The 18,823-nt window shown below is 37.7% G+C and overlaps 1 protein-coding gene across 2 annotated transcripts; it reads left to right on the top strand.

The window, feature by feature from the left end:
* Window positions 1-7,398: 7,398 nt before the first annotated feature.
* LOC131159580 (peroxidase 17-like) lies at window positions 7,399-9,829 on the top strand. Of its 2 annotated transcripts, XM_058114603.1 has the most exons (4): window positions 7,491-7,811; window positions 8,030-8,221; window positions 8,674-9,239; window positions 9,427-9,829. In XM_058114603.1, the coding sequence occupies exons 1-4, from the start codon at window positions 7,536-7,538 to the stop codon at window positions 9,458-9,460; spliced, it is 1,068 nt and encodes a 355-aa protein (XP_057970586.1). In that variant the 5' UTR covers window positions 7,491-7,535; the 3' UTR covers window positions 9,461-9,829. The 2 variants fall into 2 exon arrangements, with proteins under 2 accessions (XP_057970585.1, XP_057970586.1); XM_058114602.1 differs by lacking the exon at window positions 9,427-9,829 and having other exon boundaries at window positions 7,399-7,811; window positions 8,674-9,370.
* The last annotated feature ends 8,994 nt before the right edge of the window (window positions 9,830-18,823 follow it).

The following is an 18,823-nucleotide window of genomic DNA, read 5'->3' as shown; positions in this document are numbered from 1 at the left end:
GTCCTCATGATGGTTTCTCATTACAAACATGATAAATCTACGTTTACAAACATGTTAGGTTTCGGACCAAGGAAAACGTATTAAGCAAGTATATATTTTTGAGAAAAATATATGGTTCCAAATGTATATATATGTATATGGATATGAGCATTGTTTTTTATGATTTCTCAATTAAATTTAATATTTAATGAGTGTGTTTCTAGAACCCTAAAACTCAATTGCCACACATTGATAATAATTTATTCCCTTACTGAGAGGTGTCTCACCCCTATAAATTCCAAAATTTTAGGGAATCAAGGAAACCAGATTTGAGCACTCCAAGGAAGGGATAGATTGTGTTGCCCAAGGTGAGTTCTAGTGTGACCCCAAGGTGTGTAAGGATGGATTATATGTTTTTTTTTTGGAATGGATTAGGTGTAGAGACCCGAAAAATTTAAGTTATGAAATTAATAAAGGTAAATAATAAAGGAAAGAAAGAAAGGAGAAAAGAAGGAAAAAGAAATTTTTAAGGGGAAATTACAGGGCTTCGTCGACGAGTGCCCTGAGCTCGTCGACGAACTGCCTTCTTTGACCCGTCGACGAGGACATGTGTCTTGTCGACGAGGAGATACAGAGAGCAAGGTTTCAGAACTTTTAGGTTTGGTGACGAGGTTCATGGTTCATTGATGAACTCCCTTCTTTGGCTCGTCGACGAGTCCATGTGTCTCATCGACGAAGCCACATGGCCAGTCGTATATAAATACGCAAAAATCACATTTTTAGAAGGGTTTTAGGATTTTACTATTTCTCTCTCTAAAATTTTGGTGCTCCCTCCTTCTCTCTTTAGATTCAGCTCCTTTCTTCCTCATTTCGACGATTAGGAGTTGCCATGATGATTCCGGGGAGATTCCCTACAACTTAGCAGAAGCAGAATGTTGATTTGAGTATCTTTGGCATCATCCCAAAATTAGGGTAAGTAAGTAATTTTAGGGTTTATGTACTCATTTGGAATTTTGGAACCTAGAAAATGTGTTAGATGTTAATATACTGGGGTTTGAGTTGACTGAACTGGGTGAATGTGATTTCAGGATTTGGAGTTTGGAACACCATAGGCATAATTCAGGGCTTTTAACAGGCTTCGCAGGAATCAGGTAAGGGAATAGATTAAGTTAGGTATTTTCAAAAATTATTTATGAATTAATGTAGTTTTGGGAATACTGGTATTGAACAAAGAAAAAGATTTTATAGCATGTTATAGTATAATACAGAGTAGAACTCACTCGTGTGGCATGAGTATAAATTTAATAACAGTATGTTAGAAATGTTATTATTTCATAGAATAAGTATGACTTTACAGTAATTTTTAGAAGATCATAGACAGTACAAATGTTAAAGCTATTTTCAGTATATTATGATATGATAGCCAGCGCAGATGCCGAGATATGATAGCCGGCGCGGATGTTGAGATATGATAGCCGGCGCAGATGCCGTGATTAGTTTTATTATGATGATTTATTCAAAAATGATGAAATAACAGTTTTATTCAGAAATACGTAAAAGCCAAATCTTATTTCAGGAATGTGAAAATTTTATTTACGTACAGAAATATATATATTATGTGAAATGTATTATAGAGTAACAGAACCCGGATGGTTACGTATGTTAAGAGCACAATATGCTAGTTAATCAAATTGATGTAGTAGGATACCCACTGAGTGCCGACCCCCAAAGGTTGTCGGTGAGTAGGCTGGGCGGACCAGTTTGGGTATAGCCGACAGTGCAACCACACTTTTTAGGAAGTGTGGGTCGGTGGCCGATTAGCCCGAAAGTGTAGGCGGTGTAGTAGGATACCCACTGTGTTACTGAACCCTAGAGGTTGTCGGTGTAGTAGGATGGGCAGACCAGGTTGGGTGGGCAATTGTGTATAGTTATGTTATGTTTGACTTAACTTGGTAGGTCAGCTAGCGATAAGTCTAGCCTACGGGCTGCATAACCCGGATCATGAGGGGTGGAGTCATGATACATAGATTTACATCCAGGGTATAACTTCAGTAAAATACAAATTTAATAGATGATTTTTAAGATATGAAAATTCATTATGATATAGTATGTTTGAAAGTAGAGATTTTTATATGATATCAGTTATAGCTTAAGATATGTATATATTACAGTTACATTATTTGTAATATATGTTTATACTATGATAGTACTCACATTGCCACACACTGATATTAGTTTATTTCCCTTACTAAGAGATGTCTCACCCTAGCATTACAAATATTTCAGGAAATCTCGACAAATGAGTGGAGCGAGCTCCGTAATAGAGGAGTTTGTAGGTACTACCCAGTTGCAGGGTAAGTAGTCGGGTCGGACTGTAAATGTAGAAACAGTGAAACTCTAGTATTGTATATATGTAAAGTGTATCTTGGTTCCGCTGCTTAGGTAATATGTATGTATAAACAGGTAAATCCCCGGTACTTATGGGGCCGGGTTGACTATGCCTGTGTATTAAGGTATTAGAGTAATAATATGTTCTTTTTTTTTTTTAAAAAAAAAAGGTTCTAAAGTCAAGGCGTTTCATTATGGATGTATTAGGTTTTGGGATTTGTTTATGTATTTCGGAAATGGTAATACTCTGGTATTGTATATGGGATGTATGTATATTATGCTTCTGCTGTGTTGTAGTATAACTTATGGATTGTTGTATTTGGTTACCCACTTGGGGTTTGGGTGATTTATATATGGTATCAGGGTTTTAAAAAAATATATATATATATAGTAGAATTTTCGGGTCGTTACATATAAGATATCAAATGATCTTTCAATTGTATTTTTGTTGGAATTGGTGTATTCCCAAGAAGGGGTGAATTGGAAATTTAAAACTTTTGCCTAGGTCAATTCAAATTCCTCAACCAGTATTACACAAACCTAGGGTCTTTCTATTTAATCATAAATTTAATCAAATATTAAAACAATTAAATAGAAACATTCAAGTGTTGAAATTTAAATATGGAAATTAAAAGTAGGCACAAGAAATGTTATCAGGGTTCGGCCAATACTGCCTATGTCCCCGCCTTAGCTTGCAAGCCTTAGGATTACCACTATTACTTACTTAACAGGTGGAGCGGCACCGGTTACAAACAGGTCAAATTGTCAGGGCTGACCTCAACCTTTACAACCTCTCCTTAATGGGGCAGAGAAGACCCACCTCAGGTCACGCCTGGAATTATAATCACATAAACTTTTTGTACAAGTAAGGGTACTTCTAACACAAACAGATTTATACATGAATATGCTCAATACTATTATAAATTGCACTTCCGTATGATACGAATGTATAAGCTCAGTAAAGTCTAAATATGATTACTCTCAAGATAATGTCAATATTATCAAGCAATATGTGAGAGTGGTGTGAATATATCTTTGTATTAAAAATGTGTATATCAATCACAAGCAATAACCACAAAGAACTCAAGAGCATAGTCAAATATATCTACAACAAATATTAAGTATAAACTATAGGAGATATTTGAAATCAGACTTGTTTGAAAAGTATTTCATAAAACACAAAAACAAGCCTTTGAGTACTTTCAACAATAATGCAAGACTCACAAGCTATAGAGAGTATTCCCACCGAAGACTTATGAATTAAATCACAAGGGAACTCTAAAGCTCACTCTCAATAAAATCAATATCAAACAAATATAATGAGAGTGTGAGCTAATATGAACAATCTCAATAATACTATTAACAAAAAATTTTAGCAAGTAGGATGAGTAAGAGATGGATTTTTGGCTTATATATATATGAGAAAGTAAAGGTTTGAAAAGTCACAGAATTTTGGCTAATGATATTTGCTAATCACCTCCTAATTATGACAAATGAGGGAGTATATATAGTTTTTCCAAAAAATATAATCATTAGGGACTCAATGGGTATTTTTGAAAATGTTTAATTAAAAATAACCCAGTTTAACCTTGGAAAATATCGAGCAACCCGAGAGTTTCGGCTGACCAAATTTGAGGTTCGATCGACTATATCACTAAGTTCGATCGACCGTGACATTTTTGAATTGAGGTTTTGGTCGACCGTATAAAGGTGATTTTGAATCCTCTGAGGTTCGGTCGACCAGGGTAGGTTCGGTTGACCAAATTTTGAGGTTCGGTTGACCAGGTTAAATATCAACTAGAAGTTCGGTCGACTAGAGTGTTGGGAATCACCCATGTGTCAGTTCGATTGACCGGGGAGTTCGAGTTCATTTAAAATTGGTCGATCGAATAGTCAACCGTTGACTCTGGGAGGTTCGGTTGACCAAATAGTCTATGTATGTTTGGGTTCGATCGACCGAATACATTAAAAATGTGTATTTAAATCCTGATTGGCATTTGAAGAAACCCCTGTTCACATAATTGTAATTTCTAAGTTATAGGGGCCTTATCACGTGATGTTTAGGGACCTAAAGTCAATCTATGGTCTTTGAGAGTTAACCCCAAAAATTCGATGTCGGTCGACCAAAGGTGATCTCTAAGGTCATTCTATGGTCTTTTAAGCTTATACAACCTATCATGCAAGTCATGCAAATATATTACAGACCAAAATAAAAACTAAAAGCAATGTAATGAAAATCTTCTTCTTTCTTTCTTTTACTCTTTAGATTCCCATGAATTATGCTAGGAGTATGTGCTCTTTAAGGTCTTTCTAGCAACCACATCACTTTCATGTATGTGTTCTAAATGATTAACCTGTTCAAGTACTTATACACACACATTAGTAACTTGCGGGTTGTCATTATCAAAATTTGGGATCAGACTCAAAAGTCAATAGTTTTCATAAATCAAGATATATTATATTTGAGGAAAAGTTCACTTGGAAAAGTTTTGAACTTCATTAGACTTAATATATTTCTTATATTTTGTCCAAAAAATGTTTTAAGTCATTAAAGGACTTTTCGATAAGGAAAAACTGAGCAATCATCGACTGACGTAGTGCAGCCTCAAGTCCTGAACACCTTTTGATATTTGGGACATAACTTTTGCTAGAAAAGTTCAAAAATGACGATCTTGGTGTCTCTGTAAAGTTAAGAAAAAATCCCACAACTTTCATGTTGATGACATTATATATTAGTTCTTCATTACATGTGCTCATTCTCTCTCTGCTCACTTATTGTGTTTGATTCAATTCTTGAGAGAATAGTGTGAGGTTTGGGTTGTAATTTATATTTGCTCATTTGAGGAGCATTGTGTTGTATTTCCATCTTCTTGTAAGGTTGCTTGTAAGGTTCTTTGTGAACCGTTTGGTGAAGGTTCGTTGTGAACTAAAGTGAAGGCTCTTAGTGAGCACGACAGGGATTTGTTCCCGAGTGTAGGGTTTGGTACCCGAGTTGTAAGACTTTGCTCTATCGGTGAAGGGATACTTATAGTGGATTGTGGAATCCTTAGTTTGGTGCTTAGGCGTGGACATAAGCTTGCTGCCGAATCACGTTAAATCTCCGGTGTTAAGCTTTCTCTCCCTTCACTCTTTTATTTATATCTTGTTCATGATTTATATTTCATATATTGTGATATAATTACTTGTATCTTGTCAAACATTCTATTTTGTAGAAAAATACGCATTTCGCGAAAAGAGTCTAGCCACCCCCCTCTAGACTTCATACTCCCGGCTAAGACAATTAACAATTGTTCTAAAATATGATTTTAAAATAAATGGCAAAAGATACTCACTTTTCCTAAGGTTTGATAAAAAAATTAGAGACTTTCCCTGAACTTTAAAAAATATCATAGACCGCCCTTGAAAATTTTCAAAAAGACACAGATATGCCCTAATTTTTTTTTTTTTTTTGGCAAAATATAAAGGGAAGTCATGTCTTTGTGATAAACCTCAGGGGAGGTTCTTGAGATTTTTAAAACTTCAGAGGAGGTCTTTAGAATTTTTGAAATCTCAAAGGAGGTCATTGTCTTTTTAGCAAATCTCAGAGAATGTTAGTGTGTTTTGCCCTAAAATAAATTACAACCATTTTAAATAAAATCAAATATTAAACTCTAAATGCAGACATGTAATCTCCATCTCACATGATTTGAAATTCATAGGGAGCTAGAAAAACAGGCTCGCTGCGAACATATTTGTTTTGATAATTAATTTCAATAATAATATCAAAATTTAATAAATTATTTATATAATTTGTTCAACATAATTGTCAAATATTGATAAATTTATATGAAAAATATAGTATTTACAAAAATTGTATACAATACATAAGATTTTAAATAAATAATATCTATTAGCACTAAATTTGCTTATATTTTAGAATTCAAATATAGTACGGGGTTGGCAAATCATACTGTGTTGCTTTTGTGATGCTTTCATCACATTGTATCATATGAAAAGAAGGCTGAATTAGTCAAACATGAAATGGAAAATGTCACGGTCAATAATTCTCACATTACTTTGATGAAATTACAAAATTACCCTGCAGCAACCCTAGGTGCCCTGATTTTGCCCGACATGAAGGGGATATGGGCATTACGCTTATACTGCATTTGGCCACCAAATAATCATTTTTGGATTTCTTCCAACCTAAATTATTACTTTCTTTTAGCAAATGACGCGAAGTTATCATCAAAATGGTAAATAGTTATTTAAAATTAATATCCTTTCAACTTTTAAAAAACGCATACACATAAAATTATTTACTCATCTAGATTTATCGATGACCAGACATCGAAATCCGAGAAAAGAGACAGAAAATTATGAATGGTATAATCAAATAATTGCATTATATATATATTTGATTATACCATTCATAATTGTATATATATATTTACATTTTATATAAAAGTGGGTGGTGAAGTCAATAATAATATTTAATTTGATTGATAACTGTTGATAAGAAAAATAATAAAGAGGATTTGAAAGTCATAGAATTTTTATGCAGTGTAATAAATGTAACCTAGTTATTTTAAAAAATTAATATTTCTTTTATGAGTTGTACAATTCAAAATTCTGAAAAGAAACTTTTTTTTCTTTCAAAGATTAAAAAAAAAAAATGTGACTGTTCATAAAATATATGAAAAATTTTGATTAATTTGTAGATGGGGATGAATTATATTAATTTTTTTTTTATTTGAGATATAAATAAAGATGAGAATAATCTTTTCTCGGGAGAAATTATATAGGAGCGATCTCTCCCTTCATGTGTCTGTGTACCTATTTCTTTAATCATACACTTATTAAAAATGAGCCTTTCTTTGATATTAATGAATGTATAATTAATTTGCATATACCGAATTTACATGTCTTATATTAAGTTCTTGTATAATTTCTGCTCTGATACCTACTTTTATGTTGATTGTCCAATCTGGACCATTGGTGAACTTCACAAATTCTATTTTCATGTGGGTTGCATCACACTAGATCATCACCCAAACCACAAATGGAGATCTGAAGTCTGCCCTGGCTTGAGAATTGAGATGCTTCCTATAGGCCTAACAACTTGTTGCTGCCCATGTAGCCAAAACCAGTGCCTATTGCATTATCCCATCTGTCAATTATACACTCAGATGCCTCCAAAAAAAGCTTTAATTAAAGCAGACTCTGAGCATTGGCCAATTCGATTCCCCAACGCCTCAAACATGTTCCCCTTCTTCTTCTTCCTCCTTTTCTGTCTTCTGAACAGAGCCACGGCCGCCGGAAATGAGCTCCGGCCGGGCTTCTACTCGGAAACATGCCCACAAGCCGAATCCACTGTCCGAGAAGTGATCATGAAGGCCATGGTCACAGACCCACGAAGCGGCGCCTCTGTCATGCGCCACCAGTTCCATGATTGCTTTGTTAATGTAACTTCCACAGCTCCCAACTCTGTTTTCCACTCCTTTTCAACCCTGCCACTGATTCAGTTTCCTCAGTGTTTTACAATTTCAACTGGGTTTGTTTATTTTTGATTTCATCCTCACCTCTGATTTTTGATTTCCTCAATCTTCTGTTTTATAATTTCTACTGGGTTGGTTTGTTTTTCGTTTTGATTTTCGCGTGTTACATGTGATGTGATCTGCAGGGTTGTGATGCTTCTATGTTACTGGATGATACGCCAACCATGCTTGGGGAGAAACTGTCTCTGTCCAATATAAACTCTCTGAGATCTTATGAAGTGATTGATGAAGTCAAGGATGCTGTGGAGAAGGTTTGCCCAGGAGTGGTTTCGTGTGCCGATATCATAATCATGGCCGCTAGAGATGCTGTTCTACTGGTGAACAAATCCTTGCCCTCATATGCATATACATATTTCTTCTATATTTGTATGCCTTAATTGCTTCAAAAACAGAGTCATGCCCAGAATTGCAATTAGGGAAAACGAGGAGGAGTTCTTTTCCCTAAAAATGGATATTCCATCTCTTCAACTTTATTGAGCATGGGTCTATGCTCGTCTTAAAACACTCCTAGACTAGCCCTACCCTTCGTACAGACTAATAAACTTATAAACCCAAAGAAAAGAAAAGAAAATCTCCCATATGCAATTAATTGTCAACATTATTTTTTCAGTCAGTAGATCGGGGCACATACGCACAATGCATGTGGAAATTCATGTCTCAGGAGTTGCAAATGAGCCTGTAAATAAGAGACCTACTTGTCAGTAAACTGTCACTTTTCCTGTGACTATTTAATTACCCAATTGATAGACAATGGTTTTCTTGTGAGCAGAGTGGAGGACCTTTTTGGGATGTGAAGCTAGGAAGAAAGGATAGCTTAACAGCCAGCCAAGAGGATTCCAACAACATCATGCCAAGCCCAAGAGCAAATGCAACTACGCTCATTGATCTCTTCAGAAAATTCGATCTCACTGTCATAGATCTTGTAGCCCTCTCGGGATCGCACTCTATCGGTAATGCCCGATGCTTCTCCATAGTTTTCCGCCTCTACAATCAGTCGGGAACTGGGAAGCCCGACCCCACCATTGAGCCAAAGTACAGAAAGAAGCTGGACAAGCTTTGCCCCCTCGGCGGCGATGGGAACGTGACCGGAGACCTTGATGCAACGCCCCATTTATTCGATAACCAGTATTTCAAGGACTTGGTCGCTGGGAGAGGGTTTCTCAATTCTGATGAAACTCTATTCACAAACCCGAAAACGAGAAAATATGTCAAGTGGTTTAGCCAAGATCAATATGGGTTTTTCAAAGCCTTCGTCAAGGGGATGATAAAGATGGGTGACTTGCAATCCGGTCGGCCCGGGGAGATTAGAAGGAATTGCAGGGTGGTTAATAGCAGGTCTGATGATGTTTTGTTTAGTGATCTTGGGGAACAACATATTGTATGATCAAAGCCATCGTTAGGTGGGATAGTTCTGCATGGATGCCATTATAGAAGTTAAAAGTACTTATTAATAAGTGTTCTGATCATTACAATCTGTACTTTTACAATTAATCATGACTTGGATGATCTGTTTGGAATGCAGGAAAGATGGAAAGTTGATGTTAACATTGCAGTGAAAGTACAGCTGCTTCAAGCCATTGCTTCTGTCCAACTGCTTTGGACATAGTTGCTCTGCTATGTCCTTGTTTTCAGATTTTTCAAAATGATATTTGCAATTGCAGCTGAAGGGGAGATGGTGACGGGCAATTTGATAAACCAAGGACAAAATTCATGGATGAGGTCCCCCACTACATCTAGTATTGGCAGACTTTGTTTTGGCTCTTAGTATCATAAGAAAACACCCATCATTTTCTTTTGTCTTTGAACTTCTGTTTTTTTTTCTTTTTTCAAAGGGTAGTACTATTCCCACGAATCGCTCTCCATCTCTTGATTTTTTTGTTACTTTGTATGTAACATATATCAAAAGGTTTTTCTCATTAAGAAAACACTCTGCCCTACATTATCTATTAAATAAGAATACAGGCAAAAGAATATGATGAAGACGCATTTATTAAAGAAAATTAGAAACACAATGAAATTGGAAGAAAATAATTTTATTTTAAAATGTGATAACGTGAATACTTAGGCTATACAATGAGTAGTATTTATAGGCGATGAATGATACAGTTATGGTATTTTGAATTTCAAAAATTCGACTTCTTGAAGATTGGAATCAAATCTTCAATAAGTGTGCAACAATGGTTTGAATTCTTCTTTAATTAGTGAAGGATTTGCTGAAGTGTCTTCATAGGTGTAATTGATGTTTTCATGATTTGGTGAAGTGTCTTCATGGGTGGAATTGCTGTCTTTATGGATGGAATTGATTGAGAGGAGTGTGTTGCTAATACTCTCTCGCAAACCTTGCAAAACAATGAAGAGGTGACTAAGACATTGACTTTGTAAAGAAATCGGCGACTTGTTGAGTGGTTGAGACACGTTGAGTGATGAGCAGACCATGTGCAACATGTTTGCGCACAAAATGATAATCTAACTCATTATGTTTGCTGTGAGTGTGGAAAACAAGATTAACGATCATGTGAAGCACACTGAGGTTGTCACAGTAGAGTATGGGAGGTGACGGTAATGTAATTCGAAGGTCTTGAAAGACAAAGGTGATCCAAGTGAGTTCACCTGTTGTGTTAGCCATGGAATGGTACTTGGCCTCCGTGCTTGAACATAAAATGGCATGTTGATCGTCTCGTTGTAGGACATCTAGCCCAATCTGCATCTGAAAAGGCAACCAGATCAATTGTAGCGTGTAAAGAAAAATGTAATCCCATGCCAATTGACCCCTTGACATACCGTACGATACGACAAACCATTTGTAAGTATCTAGGGTTTCATCATGTCTCATTGTACCTTCTATAATATTCACCTTCTTTGTTTGACCTTATTACTTTTATCTTCCTCCCCATTTAAAGCTCAAATAAGGCTTTGAATGCATTGAATGCATCCAATGATTCAGATTTCTCCTAAAAAAGTTCAATAAAATTGTAACGAGAAAAATCATCAATAAATGTACTGAAATATTTGTAAGCACCCATAGCAATAGGAGTAAGAGGGCCATAAATATCTATATGGATCAATTCAAAAGCATTCTAACTTCAATTAACCCGATTGGTTCTAGCCTTAGCTATCATTTTCCCTTTTATGTAATCAACACAAGTCCCAAAATTCAAAAAAAAGTCTAAATCATTAAGAACACCCTCAATCAATCTCTTCTCTCTCTCTCTCTCTCTCTCTCTCTCTCTCTCTCTCTCTCTCTCTCAATATTCCCTAGACGTCTATGCCATAGCATATACGAATTTTCATTTGTTCTCCCATGCTTAAATCCAAAAAATGCATTCACCATGAATGGAGATATAGTATTTATTAACACCAGATTTTGGTCTGGCAGTGTGTCAGGAGCTAAGCTTGTTCAGGGCATTATGCTTGCCTGTGATAGCTTACCTTGTGTGTTTGGGATGGGTTTCCATTATATAAGTACTAGTGTAGGGTTATTTTTCAGTATTTATTTCATTGTATGCCAAATAAGGCAGTATGACTCCTCGGTCACTTTGATGTTTTGTGCCATAGTGAGAATAGCCTAGAAAGCTCTTTAGGGGAGGGTGAGTGTTCATCAGTCATTGTAAAATTCACTAGCTTTTGTCAACATGTTTAGCCTACTTGCCTCCCTCGCTAAGCACACGATGTCAACGGAGGTGTTATTAATGAATTGCGTAGTTTCAATGTTTACTGCTTGCGTGCCACTGCTTTCATGAATGCTTACTGTTTCCGCTGCCATTTGATTGAATGCTAATGAAAGTGTTTCATGGATGAATGTTGGTAAACGATAGGCTGGCTAGTTAAACAAGAGTGCTTTAGCTAGCACTGCACGGCCCTTCACAAGGGTGTGAAAATAGTCGGACCGTGACACTTGGTATCAGAGCCCAAGGTTGAGTTGCTACATGAATTCGATTGCCTTCGTTGTTGGATTTGGAAAGCTAAGTGACCATGACACCAAATAATGCTGAGAGGATCAACGTGCTGGAAGCACAAGTTGAGGCAACAACCAATACTGTGGTTGCGGAGGTGGCCTAGATGAGAGAACTTGTTGATGAAGTGATGGGATCACAAAAGCATCAAGCAAGTTTGCTAGGTGAGATGTTAGAGGACATTCGCCATACAGTTGAAACTTTGAAGTTGCGGATGGCTGATCTGGATGCAAAGGTCAATCTGATGGTTCTTGCTATGGGGAACTCCAACACTCCGGGAGTTAGCAAGACCAAGGTACCAGAACCCAGGACGTATAGGGGTGCCCGTGATGCCAAGGAGTTAGAGAACTTCTTGTTTGATGTGGAGCAGTACTTCCGCGTTGTGAGGATGGCCTCAGAATAGGCAAAGGTGGATACTGCGACCATGTACTTGGTTGGTGATGCCAAACTGTGGTGGCGTACCAAGTACAGAGAAATTGAAAATGGAAGCTGTGTAATCTATAGTTGGGCAGACTTGAAGAGAGAGCTCAAGGCCCAATTCTTTCCCGAAAATGTCGAGTATAATGCAAGGAGAAAACTGAGAGATCTCAAGCATGCGGGGTTGATCAGGGAATATGTGAAAAAATTTTCTTCTTTGATGTTGGATAGTTAGGATATGTCAGAGAAAGACTTGTTCTATTTTCTTGAGGGGACGAAACCGGGCAAGAACTAAAATTCATTGGCAAAGGGTTCAAGACTTGTCAACTGCACAAGCTGTTGTAGAACGCTTGACTGACTACACTGGTGATGATACCGCTTTGTCCAAACGGTTTGGCAGAGAGGGAAATAGTGGAAAGTCTTTTAAGAAAGGCAAATCCAAGAGTGGGGGAGCTGACTCTAAATCATCAACCTCAAAGGAAGCTTTGTCATCTCAAGGGTTCAACACAGGCAATGAAAAGGGGAAGAGTAAAATTTTGTGCTACTTGTGTGGTGGACCTCATAGAGTGAGTGAGTGTCAACACAAGGGATTACTCAATGCCTTACAAGCTTCCACTTCAGGAAAAGAGTTGAAAAGCGAGGAGGAAGAGGATAATGCCCCAAGGGTGGGTTCAGTGCGGCTAGTGAGCGCATTGGAAAAGCAAGCAAAAGCACTGAAAGTTACATGAGCAAAAGGGTTAATGTTTGTGGACTTGAGGATAAATGGGAAGAGTACCCGTGCTATGGTGGATATGGGGGCTACTCACAATTTTGTTTTGCAGTTGGAAGCATGGAGACTCAACTTATCCTTAGAGAAGGATATAAGACGCATGAAAGTAGTTAACTCTATAGCCCAGCCTACTCTATGAGTAGCCAAGTAAGTGACTGCGAAGGTTGGACATTGGGAAGGTCATGTGAATTTCATAGCGGTGCCATTGGATAACTTTCCAGTTATTCTAGGAATGGAGTTCCAAAGGGGGATGAGGGCAGTGCTGATGCCTTCGGCTGGTTCCCTATGTCTGATGGGAGCTCACTCATGCATGGTGCAAGTCATTGCGATGAAAAGAGACAACGAGAAGTCCCTTTCAGCCATACAACTTAATGCCATATTGGGTCAAGGTGAGTAGACACGTCTAGCCATGGTGGTGGTAGACAAAGAAGTAGACCAAGAGCTGGTGCTTATAATCATCCAAGTGGTGTTGGTTGAGTAGAAGGAGGTGATGCCGGATAAGTTGGCTCACGAATTACCTCCACTACGAGGTGTGGAGCATGAGATCGAGCTGTTTCCACGAGTGAAACCACTTTCAGCCATATCGAATGGCGCCTCCAGAGTTAGCATAATTGAGGAAGCAACTTGATGAGTTATTGGAAGCGGGATATGTCCGCCCTTCCAAAGCACCATTCAAAGCACCGATGTTGTTTCAAAAGAAACATGATGGGAGCCTACAGATGTGTGTAGACTACGCGCGCTCAACAAGGTGACAATGCGCAACAAGTATCCTATTCCGTTGATTGCTGATTTATTGGATTAGTTGAGTCATGTCAAGTACTTCACTAAACTTGACTTGAGGTCAGGCTACTATCAGGTGAGGATTTTTGATGGGGATGAGCCGAAGACTACTTGTGTGACACGGTATAGGACATATGAATTCTTGGTGATGTCATTCGGGTTGACGAATGCGCCTGCAACATTCTGTACCTTGATGAACCAGGTTTTTTGTGAGTACCTTGACAAGTTTGTCGTGGTGTACCTGAATGATATTGTTGTCTACAGTTCCACTCTGGAGGAACATAAAGAGCATCTACGAAAGGTGTTCGACATGCTAAAGGGGAACAATCTGTATGTGAAGAAAGAGAAGTGCTCTTTCACTCAGCGGAGCATCAAATTCCTTGGTTATGTGATTGAACAAGGTCATATCAGGATGGATATGGAGAAGGTAAGGGAAATTCAAGAATGGAAGATTCCAACGACAGTGAAGGAGTTGTGTTCCTTTCTTGGCCTTGCCAACTACTACAGGAAGTTTGTAGAGGGGTATTCATGGGGATTAGCTCCTATGACAGAACTATTGAAGAAGGGTCATGGGTGGAACTGGATAGAGGAGTGTTAGGGAGCCTTTGATGACTTGAAGGATGCCATGATGAGATCTGGTACTTGCTCTTCCGGATGTTATGAAACCTTTTGAGGTATAGACAGATGTAACAGACTTCGCCCTTAGAGGAGTCTTGTTATAGGAGAGGGGCAGGCTGTTGCGTATGAAAGCCGTAAGCTTAGTGAAGCAGAGCGGAAGTACACAGCTCAAGAGAAGGAGATGCTAGCGGTGATACATTGTCTCCGTGTGTGGAGGCATTTCTTACTTGGGTCAAGGTTTGTGGTGAAAACAGATAACTTAGGTGTTAGCTATTTCTTCACACAGCCAAAGATGACACCAAAGTAGGGCCGATGGTAGGAATTCTTGGTAGAATTTGATTTTTCCTTTGAGCACAAGGCGGGTCGATTGAACCAAGTAGCGGATGCACAAAGTAGAAAGGCCAAGCTGGCGGCCTTACAAATGGTAGCACATTTGAATTTGAGTACTGTTACCACAATGATGCAGGAGCGCATCAAGGAGAACTTAGCCAAAGATCCAATTGTGCAGAACTTAATGAAGCTTACCAAAGAAGGCAAGACACAAAAGTTTTGGATGGAAGATGGATTGCTGATGACCCATGGTAACCGGCTCTTTGTGCCACGATCTGGTGATCTGAGGAATACATTGTTAAAGGAATGTCATGATACCATGTGGGCCGGACATCCAGGATGGCAACACACTTTGGCCTTATTGAAGTAGGGGTACTATTTTCCGCACATGCGTGATGATGTGGTTGATTATACCCAAACTTTTCTCACTTGCCAACAAGACAAGGTGGAGCAGAGGAAAATTGCAAGGCTGTTGGAGCCCCTACCAGTACCGTCCAAACCATGGGAAAGTGTCTCATTGGACTTCATCACCAACCTACCTAGAGTGGGAGATGTAGGGTATATACTTGTTATTATAGACAGGCTTTCAAAATATGGTACATTCATAGCCGCACCAAAGTACTGTTCGGCAGAGGAGATAACAAAGTTGTTTTTTAAGAATATTGTGAAATATTGGGGTGTTTCCCAAGACATTGTTAGTAACCGAGACTCAAGATTCACCGGCAACTTCTGGATATAACTTTTCAGAATCTTCGGTTCACAACTTGAAATCTCTTCGAGTTATCACCCATAGACAGATGGACAAACAGAGAGATTCAATGGGCTATTGGAAGAGTACTTGCGTCATTTCGTCAAAGCTAACCAGAAGAATTAGGTGCAACTACTTGATGTGGCTTAGTTATGTTTCAATGCCAAAAAGAGCTCAACAACCAATAAGAGCCCTTTTGAGCTTGTTACAGGCCAGCAGCCGTTGTTACCTCACACAGTGGATGAGTCGTACAAAGGAAAGAGTGCCAAGGCGTTCATCTTCACTAGAGAATGGAGACAGAATGCTGAGATTGCCCGAGCCTACTTGAAGAAAGCTACTAAGCGTATGAAGAAGTGGGAAGATCAGGGGAGAAGACCGCATCACTTTAACATAGGTGACTTGGTGCATGTTAAGCTCAATCCAGAACAGGTCAGGTCACTATGAGGACAAGATAGGAGACTACTTTGCAAATATGAAGGACCAGTCCCCATCTTGGCCAAATTCGGGAAGGTCTCCTACAAAATCGACCCTCTGACTTGGATGAAAGTGCATATTGTGTTTAACGTCAATTGCCTCAAGCCGTACAACGCCGACACCGACAATCCGAGCAGAAGTGAGTACAGTTCAATCTACAAACGTGAAGTTGAAGATATCCTTGCAAACAGAGAGTTCATATCCTCAAGGAAGAAGCCGAAAAAGTTCTTAGTGAAGTGGAAAGGCTTTGCTGATGAAGAAATTAGCTGGGTTTTTGCGGTAGATATGCAACTGTTCGTGGACAAAGTTGAAGTGTACCTAGCATCAAAGTCTATGAGGACGTCGACCGTATAAGTGGGGGAGAATGTCACGAGCTAATCTTGTTTAGGGCATTATGCTTTCCTATGACGGCTTACCTCGTGTGTTTGGGATGATTTTCCATCATGTAAATACTAGTATAGAGTTATTTTTCAGTATTTATTTCATTGTATGCCAAATAAGGTAGTATGACTCCTTGGTCACTTTGATTTTTCTAGTGCCAGAGTGAGAATACCCTAGAAAGCTCTTTAAGGGAGGGTGAGTGTTCATCAGTCATTGTAAAACTCACTAACTTTTGTCAACGTGTTTGGCCTACTTGCCTCCCTCGCTAAGCACACGATGTTAATGGAGGTGTTGTTAATGAGTTTCGTAGTTTCAATGTTTACTGATTGTGTGCCACTACTTTCATGAATGCTTATTGTTTCCGCTGCCATTTGATTGAATGCTAATGAAAGTATTTTGTGGATGAATGTTGGTAAACGATAGGCTGGCTAGTTAAACAAGAGTGCTTTAGCTAGCACCGCATGGCCCTTCACAAGGGTGTGAAAATAGTCGGATCGTGACACAGTGTGTTGACGAATGGAACGTATGTTGCATGGCAATCCCCCAAACACAAAGGTTAAACAAAGGTGGAATATACTATGAAAAAATACAAAGACTAAAAATACGAAGTTGTCACCTTTATTATTTTTTTGTTTAGGAAAAGTAAAGGAAAAAAATCCTAAGAGGCCTATAACACAGAGATCAAGGGTTCAGGAGTACGTTTGTGTGTAGGGAAGGTGGTGAACCACCATTCTATGGGAGTGTAGTCAACCAAAGTGTGTGTGTGTGTGTGTGTTCGCGCGCGCGCGCACGTGTGCGTGTGTGATAAAAAATAGTTTTGATTTATTATCCGGGGTAAAATCAAAGATGTCTCTTTCTTTTAAACATAAGATATCAAAATATCCTATTTCAATCAAGGATTGGATGAGATGGATTGGATTATTAATTGAATTTTGAATTAAATGGAAATATGATCCTAGTTCCACGATTGAAATTAGAAAATTCAATGCTGATAGGGTAAAAAATTTCCTGATTGACATCAAGTTTTAATGGCATGTTAAAGTCAATCAATCATTAATGTGTTTATAAAATTTTTTTAATTGGCAATCGGGATTTGAATGTGGTTGAAGTCAATCATTAATGAAGGTTTGAAAATTTCTAATTGACAATTAGGGTTTTAATGCCTAAAGTCATCTCTTACAAGGGAAATTTGAAAATCTTCTGATTGTCAATTAAGATTTTTAATGATTGAGTCAACTCTTTAATTGAAGAGTTAAATTTAAAATCCTTAGTTGACAATCAAGGTTTTAATGCATGATTAGGGTCAACCCTCTAATTAAATATTTGAAAATCCCTAATTGACATTTATTTGAGCGTCAAAAGTATATTGCATCTTTAATAGATTTTTCGATAGTTTCAAAAATTGTTAAAACACATCACTTAATTTGACTTTATTTAGCGAATGTCATGTCAAAAAAGGTATACTTTGTTGTGGTGATTAATGAAATTTTTATTATTACAACTTTAAAAACTTTTATTATGACACAATGACTACATATAATATATATTTTTCAAAAGTGTTGATGGCCATTTTAATCGAATGATCAAAATCGAGATTGGAAATCTCTTAGCTCCTGTTTGGTTTGCAAAATGAAATTGAAATAGGAAAGGAATCAAGAGAAAAATGGAATCAAGGTAGGAATAAAATTGTTTTTGAAATGTAATTACTACTTTTGATTTGTAACATGAAATGACTATAGAAATTGGGTTTAATTTCTTAATTTCGAACATTTGGTATTTTTCAATTGGTTCTATAATATAATGAAAAATCAGTCATTTTTTTATGTAAAAGCCTTAATACATAATTATTTAATTTTGTATCATGCATGTATAATTTTACATATGCTATAAATTATAAATATATATGAAATATATATAATTATATTAGGTGGATGGGATATAATCCCCCTCCCCGACTGTCCACAGAAAACACATATGTATGGTCAAGATTGTGCCACGTTGCTCCCCAAATGTGCGGTCTTGGTTGTGCCATATTTCACGGTCCATACAGTGGCTCGTGTCCTATTATTATTATTTTTTTAAAATTATATGTATATTTTTCTTTTTTCCTTTTTCCTTTTCCTTTCTTTCCAATTCCCTCTCTCTCTCTCTCTCTCTCTCTCTCTCTCTCTCTCTCTCTCCTCTCTTCCCCCTTTCTCTCATAGATCTCACCCTCTCTTAGTTCTCTCTCTTCAATCTCACTCTTTCAGCTCTCACAAATCTCTCTCTCTCTCTCTCTCTCATACATCTCACCCTCCTCTTTGTTTCATTTTCTCTTCTTATCTCTTTCATTCAATTTTGTTTTTATTTTTTGCAGGTTGAAGCACGGATCCATGGGGGCAGAGTTTTGAACTCTACCGAAATCTTCCTAATCTAATTTCTGTAGATAAGTTTCTTTATGACCTCTATA

Source organism: Malania oleifera, chromosome 7 (genome assembly GCF_029873635.1).
Source record: "Malania oleifera isolate guangnan ecotype guangnan chromosome 7, ASM2987363v1, whole genome shotgun sequence".
NCBI lineage: Eukaryota > Viridiplantae > Streptophyta > Magnoliopsida > Santalales > Ximeniaceae > Malania > Malania oleifera.
Note: the sequence above shows the minus strand (reverse complement) of the source record. Positions and strands in the feature narration are given on the sequence as shown.

Coding starts and splice junctions, on each gene's coding strand:
- LOC131159580 (XM_058114602.1), top strand. CDS start 7,446: ATGCTTCCTATAGGCCTAACAACTTGTTGCTGCCCATGTAGCCAAAAC. Junction 7,812..8,029: donor TCCATGATTGCTTTGTTAAT/GTAACTTCCACA, acceptor TGTGATCTGCAG/GGTTGTGATGCTTCTATGTT. Junction 8,222..8,673: donor CTAGAGATGCTGTTCTACTG/GTGAACAAATCC, acceptor TCTTGTGAGCAG/AGTGGAGGACCTTTTTGGGA.